The sequence below is a fragment of the Mauremys reevesii genome, linkage group 5, assembly GCF_016161935.1.
Source record: "Mauremys reevesii isolate NIE-2019 linkage group 5, ASM1616193v1, whole genome shotgun sequence".
NCBI classification, from domain to species: domain Eukaryota; kingdom Metazoa; phylum Chordata; order Testudines; family Geoemydidae; genus Mauremys; species Mauremys reevesii.
Genome location: NC_052627.1, coordinates 37,152,679 through 37,165,571, shown reverse-complemented (window position 1 = coordinate 37,165,571; position 12,893 = coordinate 37,152,679). Strand labels below are relative to the sequence as shown.

Here is a 12,893-nt window from a genome sequence, read left to right as displayed (position 1 = left end):
TTCCCTTACCTGGGATCATTAATGACTTTCACCAGTGCATCATATAGTTCATCCTCAGTAATTGTCTTCCAGTTTAATAATATTCCCATGCCTTTGGCCTGTACTCGGGTCATAGTATCATAGTGGTCTCCAAAGAGGGGAATTCCCACCACAGGCACTCCATGGTACATGGTTTCAAAAATACTGTTCAAACCACCATGGCTAAGGAAGGCTTTAATGTTAGCATGACCTACAGAAAGGAGAAGTGAAGTAAAGGAAAGAAAATGCTTTAAAAACATGTATATTATGTAACATAAAATTACCAAAATTAGAAATAGAAAAGACCAATTACCACATTCAGCAACTCTTCCCAATCAAGTATTATTTGAATAGTGTGCTGTTTTAAACCCTTTCCCAATTCATTGGTGAATGGGTTAAACAAAACCAGCTCCCTACTGGATGCCTCTCTGTGCCAAATTAATATATTGCCATTTATCATTATCCTTAGTTTCCAAGCTTCTGTTTTTGTCCAAACCAATGTGAACGATTTTTTCAAATAAGATTTTGTGAGGCACAGTATAAAATGGTTTAATAAATCTGAGTATATCACAGCTCCTTTCAAATTTCTGTGACTTCAGTTCAGGAAGTGCACACAATTGCTTTAAGTTACATATGTGCTCAAGTACCTCCTTGAATTTAGGCCATAGAAATGTTGCAATTGGTGTTTTTCATTCCTTATAGTCCAACATACAAGATGGGGTATATTCAACAAAATGAAAATCTCATTTCACACACATGGTTTAAAATAACTAATATAAATGGTAAGTATGATATTGAGGGATTCTGACTAGATTGACTCTAGAAGACCCTGAAGTTATGTTCACATGGTATCCCCAGAGCAGCACAAAGATGCACATTCCAGGTATCCTTTCCACAGGTTTCTATTTAGAGTGGAAAGTAGCACTGAGTGGTTTCAGCTTACTCTGATTTTCTGGAAAAGTTGAAGGAATAATAGAATTGAATTGGAGCATCCTGTAAAGCCTTGAATTTACTTTTATCTAAATAAAACATCAGTTTCATGAGGGACAAAAGCTGATTACTTTTAACTGACTGTTGTTGATTATTACCATTGGTACATGCTAACTTTGCATTATAAATGAACCAAGGAAAGAACCCTTATCCCCAAGAATTCAGAGAATCATAGAATATTAGTGTTGGAAGAGACCCCAAGAGGTCATCTAGTCCAATCCCCTGCTCAAAGCAGGACCAACACCAACTAAATCATCCCAGACAGGGCTTTGTCAAGCCTGGTCTTAAGAACCTCTAAGAATGGAAATTCCACCACCTAGGTAACCCATTCCAGTGCTTCCCCACCCTGCTAGTGAAATAGTGTTTCCTAATATCCAACCTAGACCTTCCCCACTGCAACTCGAGACCATTGCTTCTTGTTCTGTCATCCACCACCACTGAGAACAGCCTAGCTCCATTAGTAAAAAATAGGAGTCTTTAGTGACAGAATAATTAATTTCTTTGAGGTAAAATGGTCTGACTGTAACAGTAACAATATATTATTGTATTAAATAGAAGAATTTGACTCACTCAGTGCAATGTGGTTACCACAACAAAACTACTTTAGTTAAAACTCATTTGCCTCATCACTACATTATAATTAATTCTCTCTCTCTCTCTCTCTCTCTCTCTCTCTCTCTCTCACTCACCCCCCCCCCCACTTACTTACTTACTTTTTAATAAGTTACTCCTCGGATCGAATCTTTAGACTGGCATTGTTTTGCAAACAACTTCTAAGTAACCTAGAAGCAACCATAAGCTTTCATTGGGTCCTAAGCTCAGCAGTGTTTTCATACACTGTTGACACAAAGTAAAAAAGCTCATGGGAATAAATCTTAAACATTCTTTAAAAAGAAAGTATCAGAGGGGTAGCCGTGTTAGTCTGGATCTGTAAAAGCAACAAAGAATCCTGTGGCACCTTATAGACTAACAGACGTTTTGCAGCATGAGCTTTCGTGGGTGAATACCCACTTCTTCAGATGCAAGACTTGCATCTGAAGAAGTGGGTATTCACCCACGAAAGCTCATGCTGCAAAACGTCTGTTAGTCTATAAGGTGCCACAGGATTCTTTGTTGCTTTTAAAAAGAAACTTATGTCTGAGATACAGCTGTTTGACTTCTTATTTCTCGGGTGCTTAGATAACATAGCTATGGCTTAATACCCTGATAAATAAACTGAGAGACTTTGTTATCAATTTGTAATCCACATCCTATGCCTGATAATGCTTTGGTAGGAACAAGCAGCAAATATATAACTATATTGCCACACATCCACATTCCTAAGGTTTCGATCAATTGTGTGTGTGTCTGTATGTTTCTGAATTTTCCCTGAAAACATCAGCAAAGACTGCATATTTGAAGTGTTTGCTGGTAAAGCAAACAACATATAGTACTCAACTTACTAATAGTTACAAGAGAGCAGTGTTCCAAGATAGCATGATTCTAGTAAATTTCTACATAAGTGACTTCTCTCTTTAAAATATTATCTCATGACTGTATAACTTTTGCAGTGTATAATGTATCAGAGGGGTAGCCATGTTAGTCTGGATCTGTAAAAGCAGCAAAGAGTCCTGTGGCACCTTATAGACTAACAGACGTTTTGGAGCATGTGCTTTCATGGGTGAATACCCACTTCGTTGGATGCATCTTTATACACTTTGCTGCAGTGTATAAAGCTTTCTTCAGTGCGGTTGTCCCATTTTTGAAGGCCAAAAAGTCCTGTATTTTTTTTAAATCAGCTAAGAAACTAAAAGAAATGTAAAATAAATTCTATCTCTTGAGTCCTCTCAGCTCTCTTGGAGGTGGGCTAATGAAGTTCTATGAATGACCTACTACTTGGCCATCTTAGTTTTAATAGAACCAACCTTTAGGGAAAGACATAGAGATGAGATTGGGGAAGGAGAGGAGGACAGTGATCTTATAGACCTCAGCAACTCTGACCAAGAGGATGGTCTGGGCTCAAGACAGGAGCTTTAAAGCAGACTCCACTGGCGTCCTCTTTCATCCCAATTTAAGCAAGGAATTTGTGTCTTCTCTGGTATATTACGTACACATAGGTGCAGACAGACCACAGGTTTCCCTTTGCTCAGATGTGGCCTGATCCACAGTCCATTGAATTCAATAGGAGTTTTTCTAACAACTTTAAAGGCTTTGGATCAGGACTATGTTTTGTTGGACTGATAAAGGGATTTTTACTGAGGTAAAAGGAATAAAACGTGTAACATACTATAAGCTCTTTGGGGCAAGGAACATATTTTGGTTTTATGCTTATATAGAGCCCACCCTTAGGGGGCCAGGCCTCTAGTCACTACCACAATACAAATAATAAATGCATAAATAAATAAAATAATAATAATTTATTGATTTACACTTTATCTGACTAGGGAAGACAGTGAACAGCCACTGAAGATACACCTGACTTAGTTTAGCCCTTGTGTTTAAGAAAGAAAATTGTTTAATTCTGAGCAACAGCCATGGCTGTGGTGGTGACTTTACACGACAGTCCAGGCACTGCATTTGTGGAGGAGTTAAGAAACATAGGAGATGGGCAATGTTTTGTGTAAGAGAAACTGCCAGATGACTGAAGGGATGACTTCATCAAATTAGTGAATTCATCAAATGTTGTGTTTGCGTATTCCTGGGTGGTTTTCCAAGTGGTGCAAATTCTCTTGCAGAATTCTGGCCAATAAAAGTCATGGACTGAGTCAAAGCCATGATTATTTTCAGTTGTTGACCTGTTCATTGGGAACATCATTACTAACTTTGCAGCAATCCAACTGTCAGACACCACAGATGTTGTAAGCGCTTAATTAAAGATGACACAGTCTTTGGTTCTTTTGGAGGCCCTAATTTCAAGCCATTTGATTATTTAACCAAAAATGAATGTCTTTCAACTATTATGACAACCCAATGATAATAATAATCAATTTGCCTTAGCTAGCACTTTATATACTCAAAGAGTTCTACAAACATTAATCAATTACCACTTTAGTGATGGGGAAACTGAGGAATCTTTAAACCTGATCTTTAGTGTCATAATGTTCTGAAAAAGTTTTCCTTGAGATTTTAAACACTGAAATCAATTAGGTTTTGGTTGGTTGTAAATTATTAGCATGAGAAGTCCTCCAGATAAGTGGCATATTTAAATTTTCACATTTTAAAGGTTTGGATTTTGTTGAAACTCCCCCAGCCAAAAAGCAAGCAAACACGTAAAACAAGCAAACAAATCCCTCTAGGTTGAGAACCACCATGGAAAATTTACAGATGGAATGGAGAACTTTTCAGAAAGTTGTAAGCAACTGAAAACGGAAGTCTGTTTATGTTTTTTTCTCCTTCAGTTATATTCTTAATACATGACAAACTTCACTAATTAGCACAGGATTATTATTTTTCTTTTGCACTCAGAGCATAAAAAGTGGTTTATTTACCTTGAGTTCATTCTGAGTTCTACATTCTTACCGCACTATTTCTGGTATAGAAGTTGGTTGTTTTAAAGTAACAAATTTTACAGCACTGTTAACTGAATATACTTTGATTTTTAAAAAAGCAAGCTTTCACCACATTTTGTACTCACCAAGGAGGTCATTTTGTGGTAACCATTCTCTGAGTTTTGTATTGTTTCCTAAATTCTTCGGCTTGCTTCCGGAAAACCTAAAATGCACAGCAGACAGCAATCTTTCAAAATAAATTCTCAAAAGTTCTGAAACTGATAGACTTGAAACACACATTCAAATCAAATGATCCCTGAATATTAAAAATGGTCATTCACATGGTGAAAGGATTTATTTATGTACCATTACATGGAATTGGATTTGTGTCAGCAGGTCAGATAGTTCCAATGGTACAAAGTAATTGACCAATAACTACAGAGTAATTTCAGTTATTTAGTTTTCCTACACTCTGGTTGACAGATAAATATGTGTGTCTGATTTGTGTAATGACAGTATAGTTTTTTATTTAATACCCATACAAATCCCTGTGTGATGCTGTATGATTGAAACATGACCATTTATATAATTGATATTGCCACTGTTAGACAATTGCAACAAACCTTGTATAAAGTATGTCATGTAAGGTGTCAATGGAAAAGCTATGATTTGCTAAAGATGATTATGCTGTTTAAATCCATATATCACCTCTGTATCTGAAGTTATGAATACTGGCTATAGATCTATATTCCAAATGTGTTTGTTCCAGGGGGAATACCCACCAGGTAAAATCATCACTGAAGCCAGACAGCTTTGTGTTGATGGCCATTCAAAGGCAATTGACTCTCACAAGGGGCATAGAAGAAGCTTATCCCACATAGCAAGTCTTCCTGTGGACGCCTTAGCCTCCAAGTGGGCAATGGCTGCTCCTGTGAGTCATCACAGCCATGTAAGAGTATGTGACTTGACATGTGACCTTGGACTCCATCTTTTGCCTGTAATTTTTGGCGAACTCAGACTGCGAGCTTTGTTTGGGATAGTAAAATTCCAGTCACATGGTATAGGGAATAAAAGACGCTGGAAACATCTCCATTTTGTCTTCACTTCCTGCTTCAGTTCTCTGGACTGGATAAAGCTCTAAACAAGGATTTGATGACCCCCAAGCCATTTGAGTAATTTCCAGAGAGACTTTTGCAAACAAGCAGTTTATTCCATCACTGCTTCGAATCTAATATAAGAACTTTGCAATCACTTGTATGTATGATTTCTGTCACCATTTTAATTCTCCTCTTCTTTATAAATAAACCTTTGGATTTTAATTACTAAAGGATTGGCAACAGCATGATTATTGGGTAAGATCTGAGTTATATATTGACCTGGGTATGTGGCTGATCTCTTGGGATCAGAAAAACCCTTTGTTTGGTTAAACTGATTATCAATAACCACTCATCATAAAATCTAGTGTCTGAATGGTGAAATAAGTGCTGGAATGCCTAAGGAGACTGCATTTTTGACTTCTTGTTAACCGGTGTTAACCGGAGACAGAAGTTTACTTTAGATTATACCAAGCCATTAACAAATGATAGAATAACCACCAGTTTGGGGGGTGAGTCTGCCCTATTTCTCAGCAGTTTGCCCTCAATCTGGTATTCTCAGCTGTGACCCATTGAGGCACGGTGTATCCCTAATACTCTGATTAGCTGAAGTCTATTATTAAATAGAGCAGAATGTTTGTATAATCTCTCTATGGGCATTTTGTTGAATGAGAAAATATTAATAAAGCTACTCTGAGTGGCTACTACTATATAAATCCCTCTACTCAGAACTCCCCATCAACATATCCATAACAAACACAGCTCAATGTGTGACTTCCCTTTGCAATCATGCAACCTCCCCATGGTCCTAACAATACAAAGACTTGGGTGCAGGCAGGGAATCAGAACGAGAGGCAGCCATATTTACTGTGGCTAAGATTTTCAAAGGCAGTTGGGTGTCTTAACTCCCTTAAACTGATTTGAAAATCCCAACCTGTAGGAATATGGATTGGTAATTATGAAGGTGCTTAGGGACTTATAGCAGTCAATTGTAACACATTTAATAGAAGGGAGAGAGAAAGCAGAACATAATAACTATTTGGGGAAGCTCCCTGTTTGCTCAGCCATATCTTGGGTTAAGGACCTTTGATTTCAGAGTTTATTTCACCCAGAATATAGTTGTTAGTTGGAAAAAAAGGAACACCCTCATGTTACCATTTAAATAAATAATACATCATGGTATGGCTTGCACTATTTAGGCTGCACATTCTGTGCATTTCTTAATAAGCTATGCTATTTACCAAAAATATATAAAGTAAAAAATAAATTATGTCATGGTCTTTGGCTACAATTTCATGGAGAATATATATAGGGAAGCAATAAAAGAGATTTACCTAACAGTAATTTTTTATTTATCATACTCCTTCTCTTTCCCCATTTAACACAGAAAAGGGTAATGACAAGCAGAAGTATTTTTCCACTTAAAAGGTCAGTTATACAAGATCCACTTCTTCTTTGGCTATCCCTCGATGTGATGATGATGTCTGCCAAGGGGGTTCATTGGTGAGTTTTTAAGTGGATGAGGAACCCAATTCTTGCCCTGCAGATTTTCCCACAGAAGTGACAGGTGTAATCTTGGAGGAGACATAGTTGTTGGCTGAACTGTTGTAGTCTTTCTTTCTTCCTTTGTCACTTCTCTGTCTCATGAGCACGTCTGTTCTCCTCAAACTGACTTCCCCCTGTGGCTTGGTGTATGGTGTGGTGCCACTGTGTTCTTTTCCATGCCAAGTCCTCCCAGTTTGTTGGGTTGGTGCCTCCCTTTTTAAGATGTACTTTCAGTATGTCTCTGAAACGCTTCCACTGCCCTCTGCGCAGCACACACACTTCAAACTCAGGAAGAGACTTCCATAGGTGAATGATTAGAAGAACATGGGTATGTAACGTAAAATTCCTAAATTCATATTTAGGCACCTAACTAATTAAGTAGCCTGATTTTCTAAAGTGCTGAGGACTAAGCAGCTCCCAGTAAAGCCAATGGGAGCACCTGGATGTTCAGGTCTTCTGAAAATCAGTTCACTTACTTGAGCGTCTAAAAGTGAAGTGGAGACCACGACAAGCAAGAAAACAGTGAATCATTTCCCTTGCTATTCATCTCTTTTTCACCCATCCCACAAAAGAAAAAAATTACTGGACCAGCAGCCAGAGGAGTCTCCACATTCATGTGATCTACTAATCACTCCAGCCAAGCAAAGGGAGAGAGATTTCTCTTTCCCTCTTTGTGTTTAACAGGCAAGATAAAGACAAGGATGAGGGGCAACACAAACAACAGGGAGCTGCAGGCAAGGAAGACAGACAGACAGATTGAGACAAATGGAGACAAAGGAGAGAGGACAGTTCAGAGGACAAGAATTTCCTACCTGAACAAAGGTTCTTGTTCACACACCGCCCTTTCTCCTTCCTTCCTGTCATGTTTGTTTCCCTGGCCCCATCCCCAACATTAAGTCAATAGGATAATATCATCCCCAATTCCTAATATGAGGTTTTTAGCTAGCAGTTATGTTTAAAAGCCTCAAATGTTATACATACCCTCACAAAGTTCCTCGTATTGTTCTATTTTTTTTTTCTGGCTTACATCCCAATGCTTGAATATAACCTGAACTGCACTCTGCTAGGAGACTGCTGTGTTTCTGACTACAAGGACAGTGCTGCAAATCCAGCTTCTGTGAGAAAGTGGGGAGGGAGGTTAAAAAAGGGCAATAAATATCACCTTTCATGAAAGAATTAAGTCCCTCCAGCTATCCTGCCTATCTACATTGTGTATCTCAAATTCAATTTGCTTTCAAACCAGGACAGCCCAAATGTGAGGTGAGAAACCTTCAGATCTACCTCAGACATGTATTATACTGTAGCTCTTACCTCCAGATAACCCTTTGAGGAAGTCTTGCCAGGGCATATGCTAATTTATTTGCTATGTCTTCTGACAAATATTTCACTCCAGCTCCAAATGAGACAAGGACAAAGCCATTTTCATTAGCACCATTCACCCATGTTTGAAGATCCTGTGGAAACAAACATTTGCACTGAGCATTGTAAAACAAGCATCAGAATAAAATTATCATTGCATACTGGAAATTTGTCTGTCAGTCACTGCAGTGCTTCACGAGGCATTTGAATTTTGGAAATTAGGTGGTATAATAACCAAGAGATTCAGACTACATAACTGATATTTTGAAAGTTATTAATATTAAATTTATCCCTAGTTTGGGTTTAATTAATGCCTTTATACTAACAGCCAATATCACAGGTCAAGAGAGTCTTTCCTAATTCGTTAAGGTAACAAATATTGTTTACATATAGAAGCAGATTTTCATCTGATCTCAGATAGACAGGTACACATAGCTGTGTATTTGCAAATGCACAAGAAAAAGATATATGCAACATATGAATAAAGCTCTAAACTAAACTCCAGAATCCAAGGTTTGGCCTTAATCAAAGAAGGGAAGGAACTTTAAATAGAGGGTTTTTTTAAAGGGCAAAGATATTTTATTAGGTTGTTATAAGTACAAAAGAGTAGAGAACTAGGGATTTGGAGAAACAGATAATTTCTTCTTATAAAACTGGCGTTAACATTACTGAACAACAAAATGTTCACTTCACAAGCTATTTTATTTTTGGCAATCACTAGGAATAGCCAGATCCTAGGCTTAGATACTTCTTTACCTTTGAACTTCACTGAACTCTTCTTTAGTTTATTTAGATAGCCATGTGCAGCATTCCAAAGACATAAAATAACAATATTATAAAATAACACTGCCCCAAAACAATCAAAACCTTCTACACAAGTTAAAAACCAAAGCTGAAATCTTGACACCGTTGAAGTCAAAGGCAAACCCCCACATTGACTGCAGTTAAATCAGAATTTCACTATGAAGACTATATTAAAATATACAAATATACCAAAGGCAACGTTCTTCAGTTCTGTTACTAAAGTACATATATGATACAAGATAAACAATATGCAAACATTACCTACTGAAAGAACAGTAGCACAGACTGGGATGCTTTCTCTAGTACACAGCACAATTAAAACCTTGTAATTACTGCACAAGCACCCATTCATCTCCAGGTTAATCCAGACTCTGCCCCTCAGAACTTCAGGGCACAGGGCTTCCAATAATGGAAAGTCTGGCCACGTGTCAACAAAACACCTCTCCACCAAGGGACGCACAGATGATCTGCCCATCACCAAAAGCAGGTGACACTGGCAGGGAAGAGGGCATGGACCAGTTGCCTGAGGGAATGATTCAGTACCTCCACTAATGAACCCAAGTAAAATCAGCCCTCCCTTAGGCATGGCAGTAGCTCAAAGTAATCTGTGCCCACTAGGCATTAGACAAGCCTGTTTTACTGTAGGACATTCACCTGCCTACAGGGGAGAGGGATTTACATTTTGAAAATGTTTTAGATAATAACACTGTCACATTCTCAGTCAATGGAGAAGCCAGTCTCCACTGTGTATCAAATAAACTCAATTTGCTGATAACTAGAGGCAATTGGGTGGAGGGCGAGGGGGGGGGGGGAAAGAGAATGAACAATACAACACATGCTAATTTTTATTAAGTCAAGGTCATTTTCACTTTCCAAATGTACTGCAAGTAGCAGTCCATCTGTAATCTACTGTGTGAGGAGGCGAAGGTGACAGTACTTCTTCCACAATCAGCAGAACTTTATGGCACTGACTGGAACTTTCAGTGGTTATATTTGCAAAGCAGCATCAAACCTTTTATGAAAGGTAGTATTTCAATGGCTAATAATTGTATTGGATGCTATATGAAATGTTAACTGCTACTTTTCAAATATAATATATTCCCATAGAAGCATGTGACAGAAAATACTACTAATATTAAAGAAGAGTCTGCAATAGAATGTTTCCCAAACAATCCATCATAATGGATATCAGAATTGTTCCACAATTCATCAGTCACTTGTTGGAAAGGATTTAGTCATAAGAAAAACAGCAACAGTATTAATGTTTATTTTCACCACCGAGTAAGGTGAAACCATGGCTCTACTGAATTCAATGTGAGGTTTGCCATTAGCTTCAATAGAGTCAGGATTGCACTCTTAGTTTTTAATACAATAAGCAAAAACCTGTTAGCAGTTTCGGGTAATTAATATTGAAAAAGTAATTTTTAAATACAGCTGGTGTGTGGAGTTGCAGAAAGAGTCAGATTTTTTGGATGGAATTTTGTGCAAAAAGTCTTCCAGAGTTCAGAATTGGACACATTCCCCTCGAAACGAACACAAAGGTGATATTAAGTAATTTGTCCTGTTCTTGTTATAGTCAGCAGAAAACGTATAATAAGGTCAAGCTGGTGTTTGTATAAACAAGAGGAAGGAAGCACAGGAGAATTCCTTATTGATTGATCCCGGTTTTTGATGCAGGGTGTAAAATAATCAATTGAAATGTACAGTATTACTTTTCACTGGAATTCCACAGTAAGAGTCTTTTTTCTTCCATTACGGGTCATCTGCCTATTTACTGTAACAGTTAAACTATGAAAAAAGAGACAGCAAAATTTGAACCCCTCAGTTGACTTTGTTAAAATAAAGTTTATATAACCTCAAGCCAGCAGATAAAACTTCCCAAGAATACTGTGATAGCAAAGCCCTGCAGAGTCAGAGTAAAAATATCTCTGTAGATCAGAAAAAGAAGAGTTGCTAGCTAAACAGAAATCCAAAACAAACACAAGAACAATGTCATCAGGATATCAAGAAAAGGTAGATAAGACCAGGAGGCCAGTGTGCTAAATAGACTTGCCTTTTGCTTTTGGAAACACAAACTCAAATCCTATTTAGATCTTAACTGATGTCAGGCAGTGTTATAAACCGATACCAATGCCTTTCAGATATCCTAGTCTTCAGAATGCTATTTAATTTCTTGGAACCATGATTCATTGCTATTTTCATAAGACTTATAATAAGGCCCACAATTACAATTCCCACACAGCATTAGGAAATGGGCATGAGAATTGAGTAAAAGGAAAATCAAGTGGGCTGTTTACACTGTGCAGCTTGTTCTGTCAACAGCACCTCAAACAGTATAAATATAATTTACTAACACATTAGGACATAAGACCACAAAAACTAACATCCAATAAAATACAGCATGTATACCAATGGCCAGTGAACTGCCTCCTGCTACACAATGCAAAAATGATTTCCATTTTCTGAAGAATGCCTGTTTGAGTCACATCTTGCCACTTAACCATATTTTTTCCCTTGCCTTCCTGATTCTTTTTTGTCTGGGGATCTGCATTCCTTCTGTGGCTGTTACTGTATCCTTTAGCCTCCACCCTGAGCCTAAGACTTTTAATTTCTATACTTTGATCTTTTTTATTACTTTCCTCATTTTTTGGAAGCCCTCCTTTTTAAACTTTAGTGTTGCAGAGCTAATTTTTGGTATAATTCTTCCCTTGAAAATGTTGAACTTAATTAAATTGTGGTAATTTTTATATAATAGCTCAATGTAACCATTTCCTGTGTATTGTTTAGGGCTAAATTGAGAATAGCCTCACCTTCTTGTGTGTTCTAGAACAAGCTGTTCCAGAAACAGTAATGCGAGGTGTTGTGTGAGGTGTATCTTTAAACCTGTCCAATTGTGACATATGACCAGTTCATACATTGTTAGTTGAAGTCATCCATTTTTATTGTTTTATAAGACTTAGAGGTCTCGTTGACTTCCCTTGATATTGTGCACTCAGATGGCCTTTTTCTGATCAGGAGGTCAGTGATATAACACTTTAGTATATATGTATTCTTATAATTGGGATTTTTCTAAGTATCCAAAGTACAAGACAGCAAGTCAGAGGATCTTAGTTCTATTTTTACCTCAGCCACTAATTTAAACTCTTTACGCCTCAGTTTCACCATAGAGAAAATGGACATAAGAATACTAACTTAAAGATGTTTTGAGGCTTTATTAATTAATTAATTAACACCTGAAAAGCACTTTGAGATCTCATGAAAGGCACTAGAGAAATGCAAAGTATTATGCTCAGAACTAGAGAGAAAGAGAAAGACCACAGGAACTTTGCATTGCTTATACTTATTACCTATGAAATTCACGGCTCATTTTGGTCAATTTCATGGTCGTTGGATTTTAAAGATTGTAAATTTCATGATTTCAGATGTTTAAATTAAAATTTCACAGTGTTGTAATTGTAGGGGTCCTGACCCAAAAAGGAGTTGTGGAGAGGTCACAAGGTTATTGTCAGGGGGGTTGCGGTACTGCTACCCTTACTTCTGCGCTGCTGGCTGGTATCCCAGCTCTGAAGGCAGAACTGCTGCCAGCAGCAACACAGAGGTAAGGATGGTATGGTAT

At 37.6% G+C, this 12,893-nt stretch overlaps 2 protein-coding genes across 2 annotated transcripts in view; one reads left to right on the top strand and one right to left on the bottom strand.

Annotated features, from left to right (window-relative positions):
* Positions 1–5,676, top strand: part of LOC120406331 — a 76,208-nt gene extending 70,532 nt beyond the window's left edge. Inside the window, exon 15 of the mRNA XM_039541003.1 lies at positions 5,245–5,676. The gene's annotated coding sequence lies outside the window, so the exon portion shown is untranslated. The remainder of the gene's footprint in view (positions 1–5,244) is intronic.
* The window catches only part of UGT8 (UDP glycosyltransferase 8), a 59,749-nt gene that overhangs the window by 6,078 nt on the left and 40,778 nt on the right, over positions 1–12,893 (bottom strand). Inside the window, exons 3-5 of the mRNA XM_039540998.1 lie at positions 8,426–8,568; positions 4,622–4,698; positions 10–229 (exon numbers count right to left, since the gene is read on the bottom strand). Of these exons, the coding sequence (XP_039396932.1) occupies positions 10–229; positions 4,622–4,698; positions 8,426–8,568 (440 nt within the window). The remainder of the gene's footprint in view (positions 1–9; positions 230–4,621; positions 4,699–8,425; positions 8,569–12,893) is intronic.